The sequence below is a fragment of the Falco biarmicus genome, chromosome Z (assembly GCF_023638135.1).
Source record: "Falco biarmicus isolate bFalBia1 chromosome Z, bFalBia1.pri, whole genome shotgun sequence".
Taxonomy (NCBI): Eukaryota; Metazoa; Chordata; class Aves; order Falconiformes; family Falconidae; genus Falco; species Falco biarmicus.
This window is the reverse complement of record NC_079311.1, coordinates 17,488,398-17,516,391: the sequence shown is the minus strand read 5'-3', so window position 1 is coordinate 17,516,391 and position 27,994 is coordinate 17,488,398. Positions and strand designations below refer to the sequence as shown.

The window sequence follows — 27,994 nt, the reverse complement described above, 5'->3', positions numbered from 1 at the left end:
AAAAGCAATGTTGCTACAAAGGAAGCCCCTGAGATGTCTGATGTGTCCACCCAGATGGAGCCAGTAAGGAAGGAGACTTCAGTACAGGCAGCAGGTCGCCATGAGTGCCCTGATCCTTCTCCTGAAGAAAAGGTAAGTACCTGCACAAGGTGTGCACAGGCTGATGATCTGTTACGTTAGGTGTCCAGGTTGCAGGAGATGGTTAAAAGGCTGCACAGTATTAGAGAGGCCAAGACAGAAACAGAGAGGTGGTTTCAGGACCCTGCTCCTATAGTGGGCAGCACAGAGAATGGGTCACCTTGGACCCTGGTGACCCACAACGGCAGGACTCTGCTTCACTCTCTACCCTCTAGCATCACAACCAAGAACAGATATGAAGCTTTAACACCTATAGACACCACAAGGTCTGCGTGGAGAAACTACACTACACACTACAATTACAACAAACAGAAACATCGGGTGGTCATAGTAGGTGACTGTTAAGGGGCACTGAGGCACCCATCTGCTGGACAGACTAGAAAGTACATGAGGTACGTTGCCTTCCAGGAGCTAAGGTCTGAGATGTTGCTGAAAGGGTACCACAGCTTGCAAGGGCACAGGCTACTGTCCTCTGATACTCTTTCACATGGGCACGAATGACACTGCAAGCCAGAACTGGGGCAGAATCAAGGAAGACTGTAAAGCCCCAGAGGTGTCAGTGAAAAGTTTTGGTGCCCAAGTTATTTTTTCCTTCAGTTTACTGGTAAGAGGAAAGGGTGCAGCCAGAAACAGACATGTAACACATCAATTTCTGCCTTCATAACTGGTGCCATTGTGAAAGGTTTGGGTCTATGACAATGGGATATTTTTTTACCATAGTTTTTTAGGGAGGGATGGGATCTATCTGCCTAGAAGAGGCAAGGGAATATCTGGCAGCAGGCTGGCCAGCTTTGTGTTGTGAAGAGGGCTTTAAACTGAAGGGTGTGGGGTGAAGGATCCAAAATGGCAATGCTTACACCATCACATTCAGCTGGGGAATAAGCCAGGCCAACCAGAGCAGTGACATGCTTTCCTTAGCTGCCTCCCAAGATGAGTACCAGAAGGCCAGTTCCCTCAGGGTTGTGTGTGGCTATGGTGGATCCTCTTTTGCCCCTCCTGGGAAACCTGCATGCTCAATTACCTTTCTGAAATGCCTATACACCAACATGTACCCAGCACAGGGAACAAACAAGAAGAATAAGAGTTCTATGTGCGGTCCCAGGGCCATTGCAGTCAGGGAGACACAGTGGAATCGCTCCCATGACTGGAATGCTGTCATGGATGGCTATGCAGTTTTTAGGAAATTCAGGCCAGCAAGGAGAGGTAGTGGAGTTGCTCTTTATGTGAGGGAGCAACTGGATTGCATCAAGCTCTGCCTAGGAGTGGATGCAGAATGAGTTGAGAGCTTATGGGTAAGGATTAAAGGGCAGGCCAACATGGGGGATACTGTTGTGGGTTTACTACAGGCCACCTGATCAGGAAGAGGAAGTCCATGAAGCCTCCTACAGACACGTAATCATGGAGCCTCATGATTACAGACTCTTGTCCTCAAGGAGGACTGCCACCATCCTGATATCTGCTGGAAAGACAACAGAGCTAGGCACACACAGTCCAGGAGGTTCCTGCAGAGAGCATTGATGGTAATTTTTTGACACAGGTGGTGGAGAAGCCAACAAGGCCAGATGTGCTCCTAGACCTTGTACTCACAAATAAGGAAGGGCTGGTTGGGCATGTGAAGGCTGGAGGCAACCTTGGCTGCACTGACCATAAGATGGTGGAGTTCAGGATCCTGTGTGGAAGAAGCAGGACAGTAAGTAGGACTGCAGCCTTTGATTTCAGGAGAGCTAACTTTGGCCTCTTCAAGGACCTACTTGGAGGAATTCCATGGGTTAGGACTCTAGAAGGTAAGGGAGTCCAAGAGAGCTGGCTAATATTCAAGCATCACTTCCTCCAAGCTCAAGATAGGTGCATCCTTACGAGTAGGAAATTGAGCAAAGGGGACAGCAGACCTTCATGGATGGGCAGGGAGCTTCTGGCAAACCTGAAACAGAAGAAGGAAGCTTATGGGATGGGGAAAAAGGCACAGTACACTTGTGAAGAATATGGGGATGTTGTCAGAACATGCAGGGAGGTGATGGGGAAGGCTAAGGTCCATTTGGAATTAAAGCTGACAAGGGATGTCAAGAACAAAAAGGGTTTCTTCAAGTACTAGGGAAATTGTGGGCCCACTACTGAATCAGGTGGGTGCCCTGGTGATGAGAGACACAGTGAAGGCAGTGTTACTCACTGCCTTCTTTACTTCAGTCTTCACCGCCAGGACCAGCCCTCAGGTTTCTCAGGCCCTGGAGGCAGGAGAGGAAGTCTGGAGAAAGGAAGATATTCCCTTTATCTAGGAGGATCAGGTTAGGGGTCATTTAGGCAAACCTGATACCAACAAATCCATGGGTCCTGACAGGATGCACCCCTGACTGCCGAGGATGCTGACAGATGCTATTACTAAGCCATACTCCATCAAGTTTGAAAGGTCAGGGAGGACAGAGGAGGTGCCTGAGGGCTGCAGGGAAGCCACTGTCATTCCAGTCTTCAAAAAGGGCAGGAAGAAGGACCCGGGAAACTACAAGGTGATGGAACAGCCCATCCTGGAGGTCATCTCCAGGCATGGAGAGGAAAAGAAGGTTATCAGGTAGAGGCAACATGGATTCACCAAGGGGAAAACATGCCGACCAATCTGACAGCCTTCTAGGATGGAATGACTGGCTCAGTAGACGAGGGGAGAGCGGTGGATGTAGTCCACCTTGACCTCAGCAAGGCTTTTGACATTGTCTCCCACAATACCTTCATAGCAAAGCTCAGGCAGTGTGGGTTAGATGAGCGGGCAGTGAGGTGCTTTGGGAACTGGCTGAATGGCAGAGCTCAGAGGGTTGTGATCAGCAACACGGTTGCGCTGGAGGCCTGTAGCCAGTGGTGCTCCCCAGGGGTCAGTGCTGTGTCCTGTTCAATTTATTCATCCATGACCTGGATGAAGGGACCGAGTGTACCCTCAGCAAGCTGCTGCTGATACAAACCTGGAGGGAGTGGCTGACAGAGCAGGAGGCTGCACTGCCATTCAGCGAGACCTGGACAGGCCAGAGAGTTGGGCGCAGAGGAACCTCAGGAGATTCAGCAAAGGCAAGCGTAGGGTCCTGCCCTTAGGAAGGAACAACCCGGTGCACCAGCAGAGGCTGGGGCTGACCTGCTGGAAGGCAGCTCTGCGGAGCAGGACCCGGGAGTGCAGGTGGACAGCGAGGTGCCCATGGGCCAGCAGTGTGCCCTGGTGGCCAAGGCCAGTGGGATCCCGGGGGCACTGGGAGGAGCATGGCCAGCAGGTGGAGGGAGGTGATCCTGCCCCTCTACCCTGCCCTGGTGAGGCCCCATCTGGAGTGCTGTGCCCAGTGCTGGGCTCCCCAGTTCAGGAGGGACAGGGAGCTACTGGAGAGGGTCCAGTGGAGGGGTACGAAGATGATGAGGGGACTGGAGCATCTGCCTTATGGGGACAGGCTGAGGGAGTTGGGCCCTTTTAGCCTGGAGGGGATCTCATCAATGACTGCAAATACCTTAAGGGTGAGTGTCAAGAGGATGGGGCCGGGCTCTTTTCAGAGATGTCCAGTGACTGGACAAGGGGCAGTGGGCACAAACTGCAGCACAGTAAGTTCCACCTGAAAATGAGGAAAAGCATCTTTACTTTGAGGGTGCCGGAGCACTGGAACAGGCTGCCCAGAGAGGTTGTGTTGTCTCCATCTCTGGAGACACTCAGAAACTACCTGGATGCAATTCTGTACAGCCTGCTCTATGAGAACCTGCTTTAGCAGGGAGATGGACTAGATGATCTCCGGAGGTACCTTCCAACCCTGAGCTTTCTGTGCTTTCTTTAATTATTCAAAACCACATTTGATTTTATGAATTATATGAAATTATTTAATCAAGATGGATATTTTTCCCATTTTGAGCAGTGTGGAAAAGACTTGTGGAGCTTACTTAACCCCTTATATTACTCCATTATGTCTTGGGTTGTAAATTTCCCTGTACACTACTATAATATTGTCATATTTCATCTACAAAGGGAAAATATTACCAATATTTCTTTCTGATTCAATATTTAATTCTTATTCCCATCCTTTATTAAGGTTTTCATTGGTCATACTCACAATGTATTAGTGATTTTCCTCAGGGTTTTGCTGCTGTCTAAGATCTAGTTGGGAAAAAAGAAACCCAAGTATTCTGATTTCAGGCCTGATTCTGACCTCAGTTCCAACGAGAAAAGGCAAGGTACTAAAATACTGTGGGGCAGACCCTCACCTCTTAGTGGAACTTTACCAGGGGTATCTGGAGGAAAAAAAGATATCAGGAGAGGGTGTAATTTTGAAAGGTGGCAGCTTCAGAAAAGTCCTGGAAAGACTGGAGTTCTGAGCAAGAATATTCAGCATCTGACAACTAGAAGATATTAAGTAATATTAAGTAATAAGCAGATATTAAGTAGAAATCTCAGTTCCTGAAGAACAGCCACGATGGTGCGTTTGGTTAGAAGTTTTACTTTGAGGTCTGCTCTAGGCTTGTTTCTTTCCTATTAAGTAACATTAGCCAGTACTATATTTTAATGCATTTCTTTATAGACTTCGTGCTGAGCTGCAGACGGCGCTCAAGGCTTGCAGACAGGAGGTGAGCGCCATCGCCTGCCTGTTCCGGCTGGCTGCAGCTGGCTGCGCTGGTTGTAAGGATTCCTTCACCTGCGGAGCAGGAGGTGTTTCGTCTACGCTAGTACTCAAAATTTTTCTTCCATGATTAAGTTACAGAGTTCTCAGTTGCGACTGGTTGTGTTACACACGAAAACGGCCGTGAAGGGGTGTAATTTCAACACAAAGGATTTAAGTCTGTTGCCTTTTCATTTTCCTCCATAATACACCCCTGTAACTAGTGAAAATGTCTCTTAGGTAGGATGCTTTGACATGTGTCTTGTGAATACTTTGCTTTGGGCATGTTAAGTCATCCTTTTTGGTGGAATCATTTGTGTGAGCTACGTCTTGTGCTCATAACCTGTTATAGGACTGGAGACACAAAGCTGTGTCCTCCCTCGCGTTCAGCATCAGCATTCAGCATTCAGCAGTCGCTGCACTTGCAAGCTGCTTCTGTTGTTCCAAATACAGGAAAAGGTGCAGGTGTGTATGTGTGAGAATTTAAAAAGCTCCCACAAATACCGGTGCTTATTTTGTGTTTTTAACTGTTCGCCAGTTAGTGTCTCCATCAAATATTGGGAATTTTTTAAAGTGCTTAGATGACTCAGTCAAGCAAAGGGAAAGTGTTAATGGGTTATGAAAAAGATTATATTTAATAGCACTTTTTAAACTGCATTTTTAAAAAATGTTTCTTTTTACTGAAGCATGGAACAATTTATTTGCAGTGGAAGGCTTGCATATGCTTTAGGGATGAGGGGTGATCTTTTGGTGAAGACTTTCCAAGACGATTCAGTAAATTTTTTACTTAACTTTCTGATATTTTAGAAACCACCAGGGTTCAGAAATGTGGTTAAATATGTGCTCAGTGGGCACCTGTGGCTGCGTTAAAGACCATTGTGCGCAGACACACACACACACACACACACACACACACACACTGTGTAGGTCCCTGCAGCAACTATCCTTACACACTCAGTCTACCCAGTAAATGTCTTTGGCCTGATATTTGCTTCCTCTCACTTTTCCCCTCTGAAATAATCAACCTGCCCCATTCATGCTTTCCTCACCTGCCCCCATCTTGCTGATTCAGCACCCTTATTTGCTGACTGTGTATCCATGCCGAGCAACACTGGTAAATCAGCATTTCCCCCCTCTCAACATCTTCTGCCATCTGTCACCCTCAGGCTCCCCAGTAGTCTCCTTCCACAACTGTTCTCTGGCAGTTTCTCCCATTACTGCCTTACTACTCCAGGGACAGGTCAGGCTTGGCCAAACACTTACGCCTGGTAGTTTTCTTTGCTTATGCTCCCATCAGTTTAATTTCTGGCTAAGGCTGGCCATCAGCCTCAGGACCACTTCTGGTGCTCTACTCTCTGCCATGTATCCAGTTGCTTGGTGGTCCTGGGGAAATTCTACAGCTGGCAACCTGCAGAAAGTTGGACCTACAAAATCTAAAGCTGAGACCCACAGCCACAGGCTCTGCTCTGAAAATGGCAGAAAAATGTGACTCATGGACCACAGCAGCAGCATTCCCACCATGAGACACCGGACTGCACTCTAAAGCAGGATATTTGGTAGGTCACTTGGGTATCCTTCCAAGTGCCACAAGCGTTTTAGAGGCAAAACCTGACACTTTTCCTACAGCCTGGCCTAGAAAGATCTCCAGGAAACTGCTCAGCACCATGAGTTGCAGCAGTGTGAGCAGATTAAGGCATTCCTAGTGCCATGGCTTGTTCTCACATGACACAATGCAGCACCCTCCTATCCACTGCAACCCACCACTTGTACTGCAGCACCCAAACACTGATTGCGAGAGCAGCATAAAACAGCCACCATAGACATGGGTGTGAAAGATTCAACAGGCCACAGCTCACTCCACCACTGCCCTGCAAACACAACACAGGTAGACACAAGGCTGGGAGAGCCACCTGCTCTCACTAGATGCATCTCCAGCCTGGTGTGACTGGTCCCTACTCACTGCCTGGAACCACCCTCCTCAGTAGGTGTCATCCCACCTCCTGTATGCAGGTGCTTTCTCCCTGTGCCAGCTTTGTTTCAGAGCAGTGCATCAGTCTGGAAGGCTGGACAAGTGACAGGCAAGGAGTTTGTTTCCCTCTTGCTCTCAGATGAAGCACAGGACTGTGTTTCTGTGGTGCAGGGTGTTTCCTACCCAGCTGCAGCAATGATTTTTGAGTCCCTAAACACACTCTCTCTGTGCTAGACAGAGCTTGAGTCCTAAAATTGCTTGTCACTGGTAGAGCGAAAGCTGTAAAAGGCACTTGAAAAGTGAAGTCAGCTGCTGAGCACGAACTGGTCTCTACTGTGTCTGTTACTGGCCCATCTGGTAGCTGCACCCTGCAGGGTGAGCTGTGTGACTAGCCTGAAGGCTGACACTTCCACCCTGTTACAAGGAAATTAAGCCCTAAGGGATCTTCTTGTTGCAGCAGACTGGATCAACAAAACCAAAAGTGATCCCTGGTAAGTCAAAGTAGGTTGTTTGACAGATCATTTAGCTGCAAATTAACCAACTTCACTTATTTGATAGAAGTGAACAGGAACAATCGGTGTCCTTCCTTTCCATACCAAATAAGGAGCTGGAAGGTATAATGTCAAACCAGAATCCCAGACTCATTACTGAATTAATTCTTTAATTGTGCATATGATTTATTTATTTTGAACTATTTATGTCCTCTTGAGGTGTGGATGTGGTACTTGGGCATATGCACAGAGCTAAAGGGGAGGGTGGCCTGTGTCTCTGCCTGGAAATACTGGCTTTGCAGGTGGTTGGAGGGAGAATAATAATTTGGGGGGTTGTGGAGGAGAAAGTTTGCGTTCTTTGTTTTAGGAAATCTGGGCTTTTCTGGGAGGGCACAATGCATGATCAAGAGGAAAAAATTAATGTACCTCTTTGCTTATATTAATATTAAACTCAACAGTTGTTATTTCTGTTCTTCTGTAATTGAGGGCTGATACGCCTTTCTCTGCATCCTGGTTCCAGCTGTGATAGAATTAGGTTTTCTTCCTAGTGGCTGGTGCAGTGCTGTGTTTTGGATTTGGTGTGAGAACAATGCTGACAGCACACTGATGGTTTCAGTTGTTGCTGGGTGATGTTTGTACTAAGTCAAGGACTTTTCAGTTCCTTGGGCCCTGCCAGCAAGAGGGCTGGAGGGGCACGGGAAATGGGGAGGGGACACAGCCAGGGCAGGTGACATGAACCAGCCAGAGGGATATTCCATACCATGGGACATCATGCTGAATGTATAAATCAGGAGGGGCTGGCCAGGGCCAGCTGGTTTCTGCTGGAGGACTGGCTGGGCGTTGGTCAGCAGGTGGTGAGTAATTGTGCTGTGCATCACTCCCCACCCACTCCCCTTCCCTTTGGGTTTTATTCCTCTCCCCTTCTCCCTCATTGTCATTGTAATTGGTGTCGTCGTTACTATTATTATTATTACTGTTTTAATTTTATTTTATTTCAATTCTTAAATTGTTCTTAGCCCTCAAGTTTTATGTTCCTTCCCGATTCTACTCTCAATCCCTCTGGGGGCAGGGGGGAGGGGAGTGAGTAAGGGGTACTTAGTTGCCAGCTGGGGTTAAACCATGACACTGGAGGCTGAGCTCAAGCACAGCGTGGTTGGGGAGCTCCTGCTTTGTTCACAGCACTGGAGGGACATACAAAGAACGGAGAAGTGACTGATGCTGCCGTTTAGGGCTTATTCACCTGTCTTTTTCTTGCCATAGAAACTGTCCTCTCCCAGCTGTTTGATGTTTCCCCAGCTAGGGGTGGATAACCTTCAGCTGACTGTGGCATTTCCCTGGTTCATTTCACTGCATAGGGTTCATACTAAGAGTCCAAATGCAAGTCATTCCTATCCCAGGGCCTTCTGAGAGGACAATGGCCCACAATGCTACATCCAGTGGTACAGGGGGTGTTTCAAATGAAATTTCCTATAACCTCTTTAGAAACAGCTTTAAACAGAACAGACAAAAGAGAAGACTCAAGAGAAAGAAAGGTAAGACCTGTTAAATGCTTGAGAGTAAAGATGGACTAGAACAGATAGAAAATGCAATACCAATGGTAGCACTTCCTTCTGGGCTCCCCCCTCGCATCCTTCCAGAGCAAGCCCATTGCTCAGTGGTCTTTTATTACCTTGCCTTTAAAAAGCAGGTATGTTCTATCAGGCCAGTACCTGTCAGTCATCTATTTGAACATGAGATTTACGAAGCTGCAAACAGCTGGATGCATCCACCCTATACGTTGATGGTTAGAGGAAGGTTAGCGTATGTAGTTGTCATGTTTAGCAGCAGTTCTGAACTGTGGCTGCTTCCAGCTCTACAACCTGCTGGCCCCCTTTCTGGGCCAGCCATGTCCTTTGATGCTGGCTGCCTGGCTACAGGGCAGTCTGACAGACCTTTTCATTTTGATGCTCCCAAGCTGTACTAACGCTAGCAGCTTAGCAAGCACTTGTTCAGAGCATGCAGGGGTCTTGCCTTGCTGTAGAAATTGTTTTTCCAGTCTTTTAAAAACCAGGATACAGCCCATAAAAACGAGCTCAGGGTTTTCAGGGGGCAAAAGGCAGAGAGGGTAGAGCGATGACTCCATCCCTGTTACCTCGCTGTGCTCGCCCTCACGCAGACAGCCGCAAACGGCTGCTCACAGCCCTTCCAAACCCCACCCCGCAGCCCCCCGCCCCCTTTTCCTTTTTCCTTCGCTCGGGGCAGACGCCAGGGGCAGCTGCGCGGTGTCCGGGCCTGCCCTGGGTTTCCATTCTCCCGCTGCCCCTGCCCTCGGGGGCCGTTCCTCCCGCTCCCCGCCGGCTCCCCCGGTGCCGCCCGGGCAGGGGCCGCGCCCCGGGAGCGGTGCGAGGCCAGCCGTGCCGCTACGGCGGAGCGAGGGGCGGCCCGCAGCGCTGCAGGCGGTACAGCGGGGCAGCCCGAACCGCGCCGCCACCCGGCGCGCCGTGACGGACGGGCCGCCCGAGGGCGAGGGGCGGCGGCCACGGCCTCCCCCGGCGCTGCGCCTGCGGCCCTCCCGCTGCCGGCGCGGAGCCTTCCGACCGCCGCCGCCGCTTCTGGTCCGCCCCCTCCCGCTTCCCCTGCCTCGGGTGTTTGCTGGAGGCGGGGGAGCGGGATCCGGCGGCTGCCGCGCTGCTTCTGGGTGCAGCCCGCAGCGGGGTGGCAGGGCTGGCGCGGCTGCCGCAGGTCCGCTCCCGCCGCCAGCGCTGGGTTCTGCTTGGGGGGCACCCCCTTACGCGGGGGCGCGGGGGCCGCCCCGCTGTCCTGGGCCTTCTGCGGCCGGGTCTCGCCACATCCAGGTGAGATGCGGTAGGAGAAGGTAGGCTGGCAGGGGCTGGGCGCACAGCTCCCTGAAGGCTGGGAAACGCCGCCCGGGAAGCAGCCGCAACCACTGCAGCTGTGGGGAAAGTCAGTGGAAGTGACGGGGCAGCGTGAAGCCTCGGGGTGCAGCATAAAGCCCCGCTGAGGGGCTGCGCGTCTGTCTCAGGGGGCATAAGGACGAAAGAAGGCAGCCGTTGTTCTCACCAAATACAATTGAAGGTAGTAAAATCCTCTGAAAGAGAAAACCGAATGGGTTTCAGGGGGTGCGTGGGTGTCATGTGGTGGCAATAACTTCATTCAAGGACAGAGTCTTATATTAGGGACTGATTTCTAAAAATTATTCAGAGGTCTTAAAAGTCTTATGTTTCGAGGAGTAACCATATAATAGTTTATACATGAGATGATTGTCGCTCAGTAGCTATCACTGCTGGATGTGCGAGGTCCTAATGCAATTTCCTTTCCAAAATGTGACAGAAGAAATTGTGAAGGTGTAAAATTACCAGGATTTGCCAGCTTTCCTCTATACATGTAGGTTCTATTGTATCAGGTCTCTGGGACCCTGCCCTGCTTTCTTCCATGTCTTAAGCTTACACAGCAAATCACACAATCCCTCTAAATAAGATTCCCTGCCACTGTCTGTTCCAGGACAGTATTTTCAGCGGTTTGCTGACTGCCTAGGCTGCAGGTATCTGCACTGCTTTCAGTCAGGGACTGACTTGAATCCAATACAATACGGATTTCTGAAAGAACGTGGAGCCAAGGACAGGACTAAAACTTAAAGGGCTGGTAAATAAAAGAAAAGGGGACAAAGGTGCTTGTGATTCTGAGTAGTGTCTTGTGCTTTGGGGAATCCTGTGGAAAAGTATCACAGTCTGTAAGAATCCAAGTATTGTGTGTGTAGAAGGAAGGGCATGGTCATGGCTGCTTGGATGAAGTAAGTGAGCTGTGACATTGTGAAGCTTCTTTTCCTCTTTGCAAATGTTACTGCTCTTCTGGCATGGATTGGTTTGGGGTTTTTTTTTTTTTTTTGCCATACATACAAGTGCTGTAAAGGAAAACAGTCAATTTATAAAAACTATGTGTGAATCACCTAGATTTTTGTCAGCTACAGGCCAAAATAATTTTAATTTATCCAGTGTTGCTGAGAAAGTGTTTATTCAGCTTGTTCCTACCTATTCTAGCTAGAGATTGAATTCACAGTAACAATTCATTTTTCTGAAAGGTTGCAGTGAGCTGGAAGAAGCAAATGAAAACTGGGACTTCAGACTGGAAAACCTGGAGTTGTACCAACAGCTGTTGAAGCAGATAGAAGCAACAATGCTAGAAACTGGTTCAGCAACACCCATGCCTCACATAAGCACATGCATGATAGACAGGGAGTGTGATGAGGTCCTGCAGGTACAGTTAATGGTAAACCCCCGGTATTTGCCTGGTTTTGCTGTGGAGAAGTGCTGGCTGCCTCACTTGTGGGATGAATTTGTGCCCATCTGTCAGGCTGCTCAGTGAGGAGGATGGCCAGCTGTGGTCCCCTGGGAAGGGGCTTTACTTTCTTCTGGTTAGAGGAGGCTTTGCTGCGTGGCTGTAGCTTCCCACAGCAGTGCTGTATGCTGCACCTGCATATCTCATTCTTCACCCCTTGTGCTCAGCTGGTTAGGTGGCGTGTGGAGGGGCTGCAGGGAGGGAAGCAGGATGGGGTGGTTTTGGCATGGACAGCGATCAGCTGTATGTCTTTGCAGAGTCCAGGCACCTGTGAAGAGACATCAGGGGCTCTGGGAGATGCCACATATACAGTGAAATGGGTGCCTCGCTATGCCTTTGAAATAGACCCCTTTCTGGAACATTCACACTGTAATAATTCTCCTGAAAGTACAGATGGAAGTAGGCAAAGTGACATTTAGATGCTTGCCTAAATTAATTCCTTCTTGTCATTGGATTGGACACAGTCTATTACCTTAACTGTGGCAACCCCTAGAAACTGCGTGGCTCTTTGAGTTTTGTCAACACCCAGAGGGATGATTGTAGGGTGAAATGAAACTTCTGGTCTGAAGTAATTAGCTAAATGCTGTGTCACAGAAGTTGTCAACATTTTCATTGCCTTTGGATGTGAAACTGCTGTACTGTTACACAGTTCTAGCTCAGTGTCGTTATTTGTGACTGATAACAAGTGGTATTACCCATCACTCATAACTTACAACTGGTAAATAAGACGTTATTGATGCTGTGTAAAGGAGTCTGTTAGGTGTTCATGCTCCTTGTGACTCCTGAGAAGAGCTGTTTGCAGCTATTTTATTTTTAAAGTGATATTTCTTTATGGAGATAGGTAACATTTGGAAAGCTATTGCATCTGAAGAAACATCAGGCCTGCCATTAATTTTGTACTTTTGCATTTTGCCATTCTGTGATTTTTTTTTTAATTGGTTAACCTTCACAGGTTTATGGCAGACACATCTTATTACAAAGGACCTTGCCAGATGAAAATTCACAGAGCAGCTCTGTGATGTTTCAGACCTTGTGAATATTTAAGCAAATAGCCTACCTGTTGATGTAGCCTGGCTGAGTTTAGTGTACGCCTATGCTGGCAGAATTGCAGCAGTGGTAGGTAAATGACTGAATTTTATTGGAGACCTTTTATTCTGTGAGAAGGAAATGCAACTTTCAACTGAACATCAGACAAAACAAATCAAAATACCAATCAAAGAATAGTGGTTTTGATCACTCAGCAGCTTCTGTTCTTTTGTGTGTGCAGATTAGTGAATACAGAAGCAAAGCAACTGGCATAACTAGGCCCACTGAATGTCTCTGTCAATCCGGTAAGGAAAACTGGCCAAAAAGCCTTCAGCTGGCACTAGATAATGCAGGATATTACTATGCAAGTGGACTGTGGGATATGAGAGAAGGTAAAATGTGAACTGTCTTTATGATGCTCATTTCCTATTCTTTTACCAGACAGTAACTTTTTTTTTTTTTTCAGGGGAATAAGACTAATTTAAAAAGATACCATCAGACTGCATTGCTCATTTTTGTTTAAAAATAGAAACCTTTTTTACTTTAAAATTTAAAATGTCTCTTATACGAAATGAAATACAGGTACTACCCTACAAACTCTCAGAAATTATTTTTTGAGTATTTTTCCTCCCATATGGTTATGAATGATGCCTTTTTTTTTTGGTAAACAGAATCAGACAGCATACAAGGCTCTGAAGGTACCAAGCTGATAAGATTTTCATCTTCTTCCCTCCCTTCTACTGTACTTCACTTTTTGCCATCTTTTTGGTTGCTTGACTTTAGATAAATGCAAAGTTTCCTTTTAAAATATGATTAGTAATTGTATATTCTAGAAAGTGAATATACAATTCAAATATACCAGAGGAGATCATACACTTTTTTCTTTGAGAAGCTGATAAGCAGCATTTACCAAGTGGCTATGTTCATATTTTGTAAAAATGCAGAATTTCCTCTAATAAGATTTTGCTTTTGTTGTTGAGTCTACCTTCACCCACTTGAAAAATACCTATATGAGTATCCTGCAGCATGGGAAATTTAAAATGGAATACAGTACTTCACTAGAAAATAATTAAGAAAGATAAGTGATTTTAGGTGAACTGGACTGTATTTCTTTATACCTACAGTAACTTTCCCTCAAACCATAAATGTTTTTTTGAATTATTTTTAATTAGCAACTGGGACAAGCTACTTTTAAGTGGCTTCTTAAGCAATATTTCTTATTTTGAAATGTTTTTATTGTTGTAGTCAAAAGTGGGTATTTTCTTATCTGGATATTTTATTATATATAAATTATATGCATAGTTAATAAATAAATAATTATATATAAAATAATATATAAGAAAATACTTATATGCATGTAGATATTATTTCATGTAGCTGATGGTTATACATACTATTTGGTTGACAGCTATATTTTATAAGTTAAAGATAACACTGTCTTTTGAGGTAGTTTCTGCTAACATCCAACTTAATAAAGCCAAAGCCAGCCTACTGAAGAAAGGTTGTCCATATTGGAAGCGTTTTAATGCCAACAGTTAAGAGAAGCTGCTAGTAGAAGTTAATTGCAGATATTGTGTTCTTTCTGGAGCTGGATTAGGTTGCAAGTGTGCTCTTTCTCCATCTCCCATAGCAGCACTTGGCGATATGTGTTCTGTTTGCAATGAAACTGTTCATCCAAAGCCCAGTGAGGGTTCTTTGAGAAGGTAAGAATTATAGGTCTAAAGAAAATTTTAGCAAACATCTTTGGAACCTCTCTTAATTATCATGTAAGATAAAGACTAGAGATAGTTTTAGAATTTCTAGGTCCTTCCAAGGGGTGGAGGGAAAGGGAGGACAAAGTCTTAAATTTACAAAGCTTCTTTGAACTCCTAAGTCCTTTTCATGCTTGTGGTTAGTGTCTGGGTTAAATCTGTAATCTTGTCAGTAAACACAGAGGATACAACCTTCCTCCCAATCTATTATCTTCCTGGATTTTTATGGGATAGATTAATGTTCATTGAGTATGCAGGTCTTTTAAACCCAAAATTCTCAGTGCTATCCATCTCACTTGAAAGGGGGTCTGGGTGCATCATCATTTTATATAATCTTTCCATGCTAGTGACCGACTCCTTCACACTGTCATCCCAGAAAATACAACACTTTTAAATCAAAAGGCTCAATAACATGCCTATTTTTTTGGTGATTGTACAGATAATGGCAAAAATGTTGTTGATGAAATGACACATGCCTCTGAGAACAGCTTTGAAACCACAATGACATTTTCTGAAAAAGCAGAATGAGTAATAATCTCAGCGAAAATCTGTGTTCAGCTTCAGGTAAGTCTTAGGATCTTAGAACAGTTTGTGGCTGGAATTCTCCATTTCCTTAGACTCCTGAAGAATGCAGATGTGGTGTGCCACAAAAGAAGGTACTGAGGAACCAGTATGAATCTCTGACTTGATTTAGTTGTCTTCTGTTTTAATGTTTAAGGGATCTTGTGCTGAGCATTGCACATGTTAGGGGTTGCCCCTCGTTTACCACATTTCTAGTGCAAAGTTGTTCTGTCACCATATTATCAAAAAGGTCTCCAAACACCGGACTGTTGTTGGTGCATCTCTTCTCTGATGTAACTAATTCATACATGATCTGATATTAGCCAGTTTAGAGAACTGAATGTGGCTGCAAAGGGTCTGTGCAATGGCTGTGATGTCTCATATGACAAATTTTGCTCCACCAGTGGTTTCTAGTTCCTGTTCCATAAGTGCAAATCCTCTGACCAGACCATAATTTAAAACAGTATTAACTTCAAAAGTCTGTAGAGCAGAAGGCTAAAAGGAATACTGTGTTTATATTTGGGAGAAAATAAGCCCTGTGTTTTCTTTCTGAGTTGGAAAAGACCAGCTGAGGTGAGAGTTGTCAGCCGAGACCTTGAATTGAGTTCATTTTAGGAACCACGCTGAGTGGTAACAAAAGTATGCCATTGAATTTACATAAAATTTTTGTCTGGTGCTTCTGTCCTGTTGAGAAGGCTTGTCTGCCAGAGTGCTCTGTGTAGACTGCAAGGACTCTCTCTAGCTCTGTCACTTTAAATAGCAACTGTATGGGGCACAATGTACTTCATGCGTTTCTGTTGCCACATGCTTCACAAAAACATGGTTCTCTCCTAGAAAAGATCTATCAGTCTTCACCTGAGCCAAAGAAGGCTCAGAGCTACCAGACTGAACTTGCAGAGCCTGCTATCAATGGGGAAACGCACGGATATGTGCCCTCACAGGTAAGAAAACATGCTGCTTAAAAAAATGATTGTGCTGGAGAGGGCTGTGAAGGATAGGGAAGGGTAAAGGTTGAGTCAAACTTTCCCAGCTGTTTATTTAAAGCAATCTTCATTACAGGACTAGATCCAAATCTAGTCTGAACTTAATGATCAAGGGCAGCACAGCGACTGACAAGACAGGCGTGTCTCTTGGCACGCCAGTGCTTATATTGAGATTTCCACATGCTGACTTCTGCTGTCTCACTCCCTGGTGCAGATTTTTGAATTAAAATTACTCACTGATCCTTGCAGATCTTTAAAAAATTTGGTATGCAGGCTGAAGGAAAAATGGGATGAGTTACACTGAGAGTCCCCTGTCTTCTGTACTGCAATGCCCATAACATCAGAGCAGCAGAGAGAACTTTTGCAGTAGCTTAGTACTGAGTTGAGAAGATCAAAGTTCAGCAGCAAAAGAGAGATCAATGAGCTCTTTCTCTCTACCTGTGTTTTCCATCTTGCTAGCCTGATTCTGCCCTGGGCCTTGGAGAGGCAGGTGGGGTAGCTGAGGCAGGGGCACGGAAGAGCTCTGGGTGGCCTGCACAGTGAGCCTGAGTGCTGAAGGAAAAGTGAGAGGAGCAAGCCTTCATGGGGATGCAAGGATGGAAGCTGAGAGTGCCTGGTGCCTGTAACATAGTTTGATTTGATGTGGAAGCCTATGCTAAGGGCAGAAATAGACTCAGTGATTTCAAAGAACTCAAATAAAACTTCAAATGCATTTTCCTTCCCAGTGACTGCTACATGGTCTTTACAGACTGAGACTGTAAGAGAGAAAGAGGTGATTGTCCACCTGAGTAAGTAGCAAGCATTTGTTCAAATTTGTCCCCAGAGAGTCTGGAAGTGTAACACCCCCTTGTCAGCTTGCCTTGTTAACAGGGCATCCAGATGAGACAGGTTCCTGCTTACAAATACACCCTTTCATACCAGTGCTTTACCTTCCACATTCTTCATTTAAAGCATGTGGGAAAACTTCTGTGACACTTCCAATTCACGAACATCATTTCACAACGGTGAAAAGTTGTGAAAAATGGCAAAAATTGTCTGTCTTGCAACCAAAGTGCCAGCATATGAACAACAGAAAACTGTATTTGAGCAGCATTTTGAAAGAAGCAGGTATTTATGTAATTCTACCTGGTGGCTTCCTCTGCATAAATAAACTGCCCTGTAAGTCAGCTGGGACTAGGGCAAAATGTAATGGGTTTACTGGTGGCAAGAGTGTTTCTTGTTGATATAAGGATGATGCCTAGTGGTAAGAATGGCAAATTACCATGGTAGACTCCGGAGAGTCTGAAGTCTGCTTTTGGAGAGTTTAAGGGCTGGTTGTGCAGCATCTATGGAAATGGCCAAAGTGTACCTATGCCTCTGGAAAAGGTTGAAGTGTTCTTGAGACTCCTTTCAGCCCTGCTTCCAAAGATGAAGCAGTCCCAGGCTGCAGCCGTGGGATTCCTCTTGCCATTCTCAAATGTCAGAGTCTCTTTCTTTTCTACATGGAAGGATCCAAAGCCTTTAGTTTTGCAACCTCTGGTCAGAAAATGATGGTCCACCTCTCAGATGGGACTGAAAATTGCTTAGGGGAGTATCAACAACCTATAGCTTCTGATTTTGAAGGAACTGATTACTGAACATCCACATACGAATCGTTATAGCTATAGGAAAATGAGGCTGCTGGACAGAGAACAGTCCATGCTGTCAGACGTATACAGAAAAGGGAAAAAGGGCAGGATCTCCAAATACAGCTTATATGTGAACTGACAAATGCAGCTTAAATGCACAAATTCATCGCCCCTCAAACCTAGTATATTTTAATTAATGTGAGTTGAAAATCAAGCTGTTTAGCCTCAGCAGGTTTTTTTTCTCAGCTTCCGTGGGTCAAACTGCCAGCCCCAACTATCTGATATTTTTAGTTTAGTCACTGTCCTTCAGGCTTGCTTAAAAGTCCATTATTCTAGCTTTTTTCACCCTGCCTTTCATATCCCATCTTTTGCCTCTTCTTCTTATTCTGTTCAAGGAATTAGTGGTGAAACAGTCTACAGTTTCTGTAGAAAAGGTTAGACCAGGCAGTGGTGTCATTGTGCTAACACACCATATTCTTGTGAATAGCATTGAGGAGGGGTTCCTTAGCTCACTCTCCATCTTCACTCTGATGGTATTTGATGAGTGCTAAAACACTACGAGCAACCACCCTTACAATGTGTTTTAATGACCAGATACCTGAAACAAAAATTTGACGACTCTGCAAACCAGCTGCCTCAGGTAAGGCCCAGCCTGTCAGTGGTGGAAATGATGAAGAAGAGTATCTTGCAGTGCAGTCAGCAAAGCCTTTTGTGTTAATCCGGTTCAAACACCCATTTAACAATGCCTGTGAATTAAAATGGTAAAATGTGAGATGTGTTTTCCCTCTTCTTGGACACATCCAGGCTGTCTTCCCATGTTACATCTTCCCTGCAGCTGCCAAAAAGCACTGATCAAGCATGATGGAGACTGCAGTACTTGAGAGCAAACGAGATTTCTGGGCTGGGGAGCAAGCATGTGCCCCAGAACTTTAGTAAACTCCTTGTCACCTCTTTGTTGCTGTCTTCTGCAACAACAAAATGGGGCCACTGCCTCTGCTGACAGGTTCTGGTCCATCTGAGAAACATCTCCTCTGAATGAGTGCAGAGGGCAATTCTGGGGGTGGATTTGTTGTTTCTGTGTATGACAAGCACTGACAAATTACAGCTGGTTATGAATTTCAGTGTGTGGATAATTTATTTTCAGTTTGAATAATCTAAGCTGGAGTGCCTTGGGGAGGGGCAGGAGCATGGACAAGGCTTGGCTCTCGAGATACAGTCCTTGAAGTCATGTTTACTTCAGCTGCCTGTTTTGTTTCCTTGTTTTTGAAGATGGTGACAACTTGGCAGTTGATAACAGCATCTCTTGTGGGTTTTTTTTTCATTTGTGACAGAGGAGCAACCACTGCTATTGATATGTTTGCTCAGATTGTAGGTTTAACTGCTTGTGTTGTAGGTGGTAATGCCAGGAGCATCAAGGAAACAATAGAGCACATACCTACCTTCTGCTCTTACCTTGACATACAGGCCACATCCACTGTCGGAGAGAGCAAACAGGCTCTGCAGAGATCTGGAAATAACCCAGAATCACAAAGTAAGCACACTTCCTTTTTGTTTTGATGTGAGATGTAAAGCACCATAATTAAGGCAGCTATCCAAATTGGTCAGGTAAAGTTAAAAGCTTAACACTAAGCTGGAGCTTCTTTTCCTGCTGCCTTGAAAGGAATTTAAACATGCACTTCGTTATTGCCCTGCAGTAGCGCAGGGCCCATTTGGGCAAATTTTCTCTTTGCTGAGATCCGTAATCTCTGGGGTTTATGCAGTTCTGCCTTGGGGGCTGCTTTTTTCTGTGCAACTGTAATGCTTATTAACAATAAACATTGTTATGATTGCACAGGTCACCATATATACCATTCTTCTAGACAAGAATTTGTTTTGTGCTGCCCGGGGAAATGTTTTAGTTATTCAGGCAACCGCCTTCCATTTCTTGCCTGTAGTTGTCAGACTGGTTAAGATGTGAGTTCAGGATCACTTTGCAGACATTATCTCAGGTCTGATGTCTGAGACAGAGGCATTGATGAGGAAGATTTACTCTGTGGGTAAGATACTGCAATATGCCTGTAACTGGGATTCAGTCTTTGATTACATCAGTGTGAATCCTCATGGTTGCTAGAACAGTCACTCTTTTTCCACTTCCTTTCTTCTCCTTCCTTTTTACTTGCCTTCAACCAGTATTTCCTAAATAAAAGATTACAGGTAGAAGAGTCAACTGTTTTCCTGTTATATGCCACTACTTTGATAATCATAAGTATTTTTGGGTGGATTTCAGCCTGTGTTTTGTGCAGCTAAGGATGTGGTTTTGACACTGTCCAATCATTTTGAATGTTTGAAGAATCGGAAACAAAACTACCAAAGAGCTTGCTTTCAAAACTAAGTGAACTGGATTTCATTGATGAGATGCATGTATGTTCTTATTTAAGCATTTCTCCAAAAGCCTTGTACCTTAATCTGTATCTGTTAAGGGAAACAAGAAGGGCCTCAGTTACATTGTTACTCTTAAATGTTGTAATTTCTTCCTTTCAGTGAACGTTTACTTTCGCTCTTGCTGCTCTGACACTTCTTGTATTTTCTGTGGCCTTACTGATTTGCTGTCAGAGTTGTTTCTAGGGGTTCCCTGTCCACCTTTTCAGGTCAGCATTTTGTCCTCTTTATACCTCTGGGTACCCCTTTTTCCACTGTTTACCAGATCTCCGTGACTTCCTATTGAAAAACATTTAAGGTAATTTTATGGAGGAGGATCTGTGGAACATTGCAGCACCAGAGAGAGGATAGGACTGCCTAAGAAAAGAAACACTTGTCTGTAGGGTTGCAGCCTCAGAAGCTGCAGTGGTGTGACGGTTTGCAAAGAGGGAGATGCATGGCTGTGAGAAGAGAATGGGTCACCTAATACTGCAGCCCTTTAGAAATCAATTGATCTTTTCACTTTTGTGGAGTTCTTAAGCGGTGTCCAGTAAGTGGCTGTTATCAACAAATTGGAGAGCTACAGGCAGTACAAAGCATGGATGGCTATGTTCAGGATCAGCCTTGGTCTATCCAGCTCTGACTTAAAGGAATTTGTCTATCCTTAGGCTGGCTTTTGCAAACCGACTAGGGTGTCTTAAGCCTGTTTACCTCAGTTCTATACTTTCTGCATTTCCTCCAGACACACTTTCCAGATATTGGAGTGTGAACTATATTCTGGGGCAGGAAGGGAGAATTAAAAAGCCACACCAAACAAAAAACCCTACCCAACAACAAAAAACCCCACACTAAACCCACCAATAAAACCAAACCAAACCAAAATCAAAGAAACCCCAACCAAGAACAAATAAAGTGAGATTTTCAAACTGCACACTAAATTAAGGAAACACTTCCGAGGCTTGTTTCCACATCACAGTTCCTGTTGCATGAATGCCATTGGCTTCCCTGCTGTGGAATCCTGATGACTAAGTTTTGTGGAGCGCTCAGATAGAGTATGTATGCAACAAACAGGTAGTGATTAGCTCTGCCTCAAAACCAGACCCTTGGATAATATGCCTTTAAGCACCATGGACCATTTAGTAAATGAATACTTTACTGTTGAGTCTCTGGTAATTCAAGCAGCAACACACATGCAATTTCCTGAGTACTGCAGGCTTCCTATAGGATAAGTGAGCTCTAATTTTAATGCTAAACTCTGCAGGTGTGTGTATGTACACAGATCCTCAGCTGAATTATACTGCGTTAATTTTAACCTAACATCTGGGTATATGTTGAAACACAGGGAGTGAAGAAGACAAACAGACTCCGATGGTTCCAAGAGGCAGGACAAGAGGCAGTGTGCCCAAACAGAAATAGTTGAAAAACAGGAAGAAGTTTTTTGCTATAAAGCAGATCGAACACTGGAACACGTAGCCCAAAGAAGTTGTGGAGTCTCTGTCCTTGGAACTACTCAAAATCCATTTGGATGTGATCCTGAGTGACTGGCCCTAGGTCACCCTGCTCTGAGCAGAGGGTTGGACTAAAGATCTCCACAGATGCCTTTCAGACTCAGTGACTCTGTGATTGTGTCATACAGTGTTTTTCTGCATAGGCTTTTTAGACCTAACCTTAATGTCTAAATTATATCTAAAATTGTCTCAATAAACATTAATGTCTAAAAGAATGTGTGATCTTCTAGCTAACTGTTCTGGTTATTTGTTAGTCAGGATGAACAGGTGTTTGTTTCCTCCTTCTTTACTAGATCCTGTGTCCCAAACCAACAAGAATGATTTTGGAACACAGGAATATGAACACTGGATAGTTGCCACCCAGAAGAAATGCAGGTTATTACAACTAGCAATAAGGAGAAGGAAAGCAGCATCTGTAGAGACCTTTTCATTTGCACTGAACACCTGTGGGTCAGTGTATGTCCTTTTTCATTCCATACAGAGGTGGAGCCATCCTGTTCCTTCTGATACAGGTATGTTCACCTAGGAGCAGGTTTTGAACCTCATCATTTTATTTGACACAGGCTAAAGTGTAACATTTAAGAGTTGTGTCTTAACATACTAAAACCAATATAGTGTAGAGGAGACTTTGTAATGCTTGTGTTGTCATGCAAATGGAAGAACAACACAGGTTTGTAATACTCAATCTAGCTAAATAAAATTTGTGTTCATCTCCTGTCCCATGGAAAATGAGGCTTCAATGTGTATGTCTCTCTCTGGGAAGAAATTCAATGATGCTGTCATCATCAGTGAAGATATCCACATCAAAGATGCTTTATCCTACTTAATGGAATTTTTCACAAATGGAAAAAATGGACTATATACAGAGTTAGAGAAGCAACTGACAGCCAGATTTCAAGGTATTATTTCACACAATACCTGTGACAGTTGCAAGGGAGAAGAGGGCTTATGGTAGGATGACCCAAGTGTTTTCTTCAGAGTTGTTGTGTGGTTGCTCTTCTGCACTTTGTGGAAGAAACTTTGCACTTTTCAGAAGATCTAAGTCTGTGTGGGTGCAAATGTAGTGTTAGGGTAGGCAGCGGGGAACTTACTTTCTGGGATGGCAAGCTTCTAGTGCAGGAGCTAAGGAAGTAGTAGTAATTGCAGCTAGATGCTGTAGTAGGTTCTTACATGCCCAACTTGGAGATAAGGCAGCAGCGTCGGTAAGGATGTGCCCCACAAACAGGGGGATGGTCCTACAGTCATGGATGCTGGCAGCATTAGATAAGGCAACATACGCTGCCCAGTGCACCGCTTAGCCTCCTTCTGCCCAATGCTCCTGGACAAACCCCAGACTTCTGGGAAAGAAGCAGGTGGCCCTTTTACCCTTCTGATCAAAAGTTAAAGAGGGTGCACTGTTCTCTAACCAAACCCAGCAGTTTCAAATCACTGGGCTGTCTGCCCTCTAGTGTCGGTTGTTTCCTAAGAAGAAATAGCAGTGCCCTTCACAAGAACTGGTGCACAGTGTGTCACAGAGGTTCTCCTGTCAGTTTGCTATGAAATGTGAGAGATTCAGATTTATTTTTTTTCCGGGGGGATTTTTTTGCATTTAAATAATTTTTTTTTCTTGGATCCGAAAGAATGGTGTAGAAAATGAAAATAGATGCTAAAGAGAATGTGGGTACAATTTGAAAGTAGGTTTGGGTGAGAATTCTGTTTTCTGCATTAAAGAAGGCAAATTGTTCAAGACACTGCTGTTTTCTTCCAGAAAAAGAACCAGAACTGACTGCCCTTTCAAAAGATGAATCAGATGAGAATCCCAAGCTGGAAGAGCTTGCTTGCATCCTGGATGAATCATACCACTGTAACACGCAGACTCACACTTTTCTCTTGGCTAAGGCAAATGCCTTAGTAGCTGTAAGGTGTTTCTTTTTAAGGCTTCTAAAATGGGAAGTGAAAACGCATTTGAATGTTCCCATTTTGATCTTGAAATAGAAAAATATGCATGTATTTGATCTTTCTAAGAAAATATTTATCTTTCTATATCTTCCTAAGCAGTGATGCTTTGATACAGGATGAGGTTTTTTGGTGTTTTTTTTTTTTTCCTTCTAAAAACTACATTACAGGGGTGGTGTCTTACATCACTTCTTGCTATACGTCATAGTTGATCATTGAGCCATCAAGATCTTTACTTTAGGTCTGAAGTCAGTTTTAACAAGATGTGTTGCAAGGTTTTTGGCTTCAATGTGGCAGTGTTATAACTAAGTAGCTTTGCTTTATTACTGAATGCACACCAGGACATATTTATAGGTTTCCCAGAGGATTCCTATGAGCCCAAAGGACACCTGTGCCCTAGCATGTGTTTTTGAACAAGAAAAAGAAAAAACCTCATGAAGCAGATGTTCTCTGGACTTCTCTGATGCACCGGCCTATTTCATACTTGCCTAGGATGGAGGATTTAGGCTGGATGATGTTTTTTCTCCCTTCCAATATCTTGCTCCCATAAGAAGTTCATCCTTGAAGTGTGCTGCTAATCACTGCCTTCAGTTGCTCTTAAACATTTACTGCAAGGTATCATAGTCTCTGGCTACTGTAAACAGATTTTATCAGCTGAGAGTCCCAACCCCCATTTTATACTTGGGTATAGACATGCTGGGTGAATTGCAAACCAGAAGAAAGTTAAAAGGTGGGATAAAGTCCAAACTAACAACACCAAGCATCAGCTGACAACATTCCATTATAGATGTAAAAGTCTACTGTAGCTTGGCTGAATTTTGTTCTTATCTAAGAGCAGTCTGAAGGTGCTACTTTCACTGTGCAGTGAGGAAGTGCAGTTTGTAAATAGCAACTTATTTGCTTTGGATCCCAGAGGTGTATTATTCAGTGACCTGTTGTTTTATAAGAGAAAAGGGCATACTTTTTAGCAGTGAAATGCTGCTTGCTCTCTAGCCAGCCTTTAAGTTGCAAGAGTGGGAAAAGTGGAAATCAGCTGTGGCATGGTTTGATCTGACATCATGGCTGTGACCCCTGCTCTCTCACCTATTGATAGATGTTCCCTCCTGACGCACATGTTCCACCTTCTTTTCTGCTTTTGGTTCTCACAAGTATTAACTGCCTAGGCAAGCATGGGCAGGATCTACCTACTCCTCCCAAACTAGATCATCTGGACAGGGATCTTACTCCCTGATTTGCTTTCCAGGCTTTGAATAAGTGGATAGACGCAAACCCTCTACTTACCACATAAAGCCAGACATGTTGATGGGTCATGGAAAAGAGATCAAAAAACACACATGCAGGTTTGCACTGAGAAATACCAGTTGCTAGACCTACAGCAGCTACACTGGTAAATTTGTTCTACTTTTCCTGTGTTCTTCATCTGTGCTCTTAAACGGAGGAAGGTCATGCAGGTTTGCATTATGCTTTCTTCCATATCTAGAAGACCTTTAACCAGTTCTAAGGAAATGCTTGCCTTTTTTGTCCATAATCTTTGGTTGAAGTGGCAGTAATAGTCAGTGATCCTTTGTTGCAGGATTCTTTTGCTAGTTCAAAAGAAGTTTAGAAACTGTTCACTGGCATGGCTTCTTGTGATTACTTCTAGTGGTATTCTCACTGTTCCTTTTACAGATCCCTCTCTTATTTTGTGTTTGGTGGAACAAGGACATTTTAAGGTAGAACAGAAGCTACAGCCAAAATTAATTATGCATGGATTAAATTAATAGTTAGCTTGGGGTTAAAATAACTAGGCTGTATGGGTCTCTCTAATAAAGATCAGCTAGGTGTTGTGTCTGAAATGTTGTTTCCCAGGATGACAATACCTGTGGCATGTCAACAGGATTCCTACTCAGTGGGTATAGTATACAGCTAGGTGGGTGTGCAAACTTAAAGTACTTTTCCAGATCAAGAGGACATGCTCATTTCTAGTCACTTAAGTAAGAGCAAATGCAGGCATCTTGCTCAAGGAACTCTTCAGTGTTTTTTCCCGATACAGTTTCTTGGTAATGTAGATATGAACCTCCCAATGCAGAAAGGTGTATTGGATGCATTCAAAAGCAACAAAGATGGCAAACTGCTAACTGCTACATCTGTGCTGACGAAGGTGTTGACACTTCTGAGTGCAACCTTGTTGTACTGTATGAACACTTGGGTAATGTCACCAAAATGATCCAAGTCAGAGGTATGAAAATTCAGAGCTGTTACTTTAGAAACCTATTTTGGTTTGGAAATGGGCATAAAGTGCTACTGAATGGCACTTTGGAAGTACTGTTGGTAATACATGCATGTCTTGCTGTTGCTCCTCTGTGCCCAGATGATGGGCACATGATCTGGACATGACAGATTTGTTCACAGAACCGAGTCCTTGATGTTGTGTGACTTTTCTTATGCCACGCAAATTAGCCACGCTACACAAGGTTATCGAACTGTTGAGGACTGATCCCTCAAGTAGATAATTAAACATATAGCATAAGTATGCTTAGAAGAGCTGTAGTCAGAAATAGCACAAACTGTTCTGACTGTGACATTTTACAAAGGACTGCTGCAAGATGGAGTTTCATGTATCGCTTTGGCTTCTAAAGACTTTCTCCTGCCTAGTGGCTTATTACCGACCCACCTACTCACAGGTACCCGAAGCTTTTGCATGGTGCAGACCTCTAACGTTCAAGAAAAAAAAAAAAAAAAAAAAAAGGAAACCCTGTTTCTGTTCTGGCTTGTCTAAGGAGTCTGTCAAAACGTTGGTCTTGAGCCTTGGTGATTTTACAGTACGGCCAGTAGAGGGGAATGAAGAGCCACACGAAATACTGGTTTCTCTTTAACGTTCCTAAATGTCATAAAACTGCCTGTGTCTTTCAGGGAAGCATCTACAATATTATCATCTCACCCAAGTAGTTAACAGCATAATTTAATGGGAGGTGATCTTCATTGTACTTAGTCTTTTTAGGGTTTGTGTCCTGTGATTTTCTTATTTTTTGTCTTAAAATGAAGTAATTGGCCCAGAATTCACAGGTATGGGTGATAGTGTTTATTCTTAACAAGCCATTAAAGATGCAAAGAAAACAGGTTACATCTGTTTTAAACCTGATTTTGGGGGAATGGGAGCTCGAAAGCAAATGTGAACACCTTTTCTAACTGGAATACTTCTAAACTGGTAAGAGATCCTTGTAGTTCTTAGTTTGCCTGTGTCACAGCAGCAAAAAGCAGGCAGGCAGTAGGCATAGACAGGTGGAAGAGATGGTGTTTGCCCTTGTCTTTTTTCTTGCCAGCACTGCATCCTTGTGACAAGCAAACCAGAAGTGGTTGAGAATGAGAAACACAACTGTTACAAAGAAGAAATTCTGAATGAAACTATTGAGAAGTTACAGTTATTTTATTTTATTGGAAATCTCCCTGCAGTTGAGAGATTTCTCCCACCATTTCTGCTGACTGAAAATCATCCATACAAAGTACTGAGATCAGTTCACCATCTCCCTCCTTGGCCAGTTTTCAGTTTTGAAAGGCAAGGCAAATCATGGTTTTACAAGAGTAGCCCTTTAATTCTATTCTTTTGTTTTCCATAGTTCAGGTAGTTCACATTGCTTCTTTGTATCTCACTGGGATGTTTTTATTGTACTCTTTCTGAATTTGGAGGAGTTGGCCCACAAAGCCAAAACTCTGCACATGGAAACTGGTGATCATGGAAGAGGCTTTTCTGAGCACTTCAGGCCTTTCCAGTTCTGAATTTCTCCTTTTGAAGCTTATTTTACTTGTGCTGCTCTGAAAAGCACAGTTGTGGTGTGCTAAGGGGCTTCAGGTCACAGCTGAGCATTACAGAGTGCTTGCCTTCCGACACTTCCCTTTTTCATCAAGAAAATCCTTTTATTGTTTTTTTTTTTTTTTTTACCAGCTGTTTTTGGAATGCAGATGGAGTTCACTACTCCTCTGCAGAGGGATGTTCATGCAAGCATAGCTTTTAGAGGAGTCAAGTAAGCTGGTGACTGGTGATACATAGTAATTTTGATTTTGATAAGCCCACACACGGGCCTTTCTAGTACTTGGTACCTAATGAATGAGGAAAAAAGCAATGAACCATGGGGGCTGGAAGATGAGCCTTGCAAATGGCAGGAAACACCTTACTAGGGAAACTGTTATTTGTGAGGGGAATGACAGGACAAAATGAGGTTTCTACTATTAAGTGCTTCTGCATGTGTTGCTTCAGGAATCTCATCACTGTCCTAGGAGACCTGTTCAAGGAATGTTACATTACAAAGCCTCACCAGAAGCCAGTCCAGTTTGTTTTGAGGAAAAAAGCAAGATGTGTTGCCAAAATACTAATTGCCAGCACTACTAGGGAATCATAGTGAAGTACAAGACATTTGATAATCTACCAGTGATCAACATCCAAAGCTTTGAAGTAGAGAACATTGAAAGTGTTGAAACTGGGACACGAATGGATTTTCAGAAATGGAAAAATATTTCCCTTGAACAATTCTGATGTTGAATAAATGTCCAGCTGGACTCAGCATTTTAATGCATGTATCATCCTACTGCACTAAGATGACATAGTGGATGATCATTTCCATGTTGTTCTGGTTTCAGCTGGGTTAATTTTCTTCTCGGTAGCTAGAACAGTGCTCTGTTCTGGCTCTGATGTGAGAACAATGCTGACAG

The 27,994-nt window shown here is 44.2% G+C and overlaps 1 protein-coding gene across 1 annotated transcript; it reads left to right on the top strand.

Annotated features, from left to right (window-relative positions):
• Positions 1 to 33: 33 nt before the first annotated feature.
• RIGI (RNA sensor RIG-I) lies at positions 34 to 27,879 on the top strand. Its single transcript, XM_056325049.1, is given in 28 exon segments — positions 34 to 132; positions 1,676 to 1,828; positions 9,361 to 10,039; positions 11,284 to 11,459; positions 12,808 to 12,958; positions 14,757 to 14,840; positions 14,843 to 14,881; positions 15,713 to 15,790; positions 15,793 to 15,819; positions 16,813 to 16,883; positions 16,886 to 16,963; positions 17,845 to 17,879; positions 17,881 to 18,046; positions 18,049 to 18,108; positions 18,834 to 18,999; positions 19,403 to 19,504; positions 21,667 to 21,759; positions 21,762 to 21,823; positions 22,137 to 22,272; positions 23,121 to 23,269; positions 24,552 to 24,585; positions 24,588 to 24,668; positions 25,357 to 25,434; positions 25,437 to 25,631; positions 26,570 to 26,893; positions 27,434 to 27,616; positions 27,619 to 27,802; positions 27,804 to 27,879. Coding segments are annotated over 28 exon segments (3,759 nt in total).
• Positions 27,880 to 27,994: the final 115 nt, after the last annotated feature.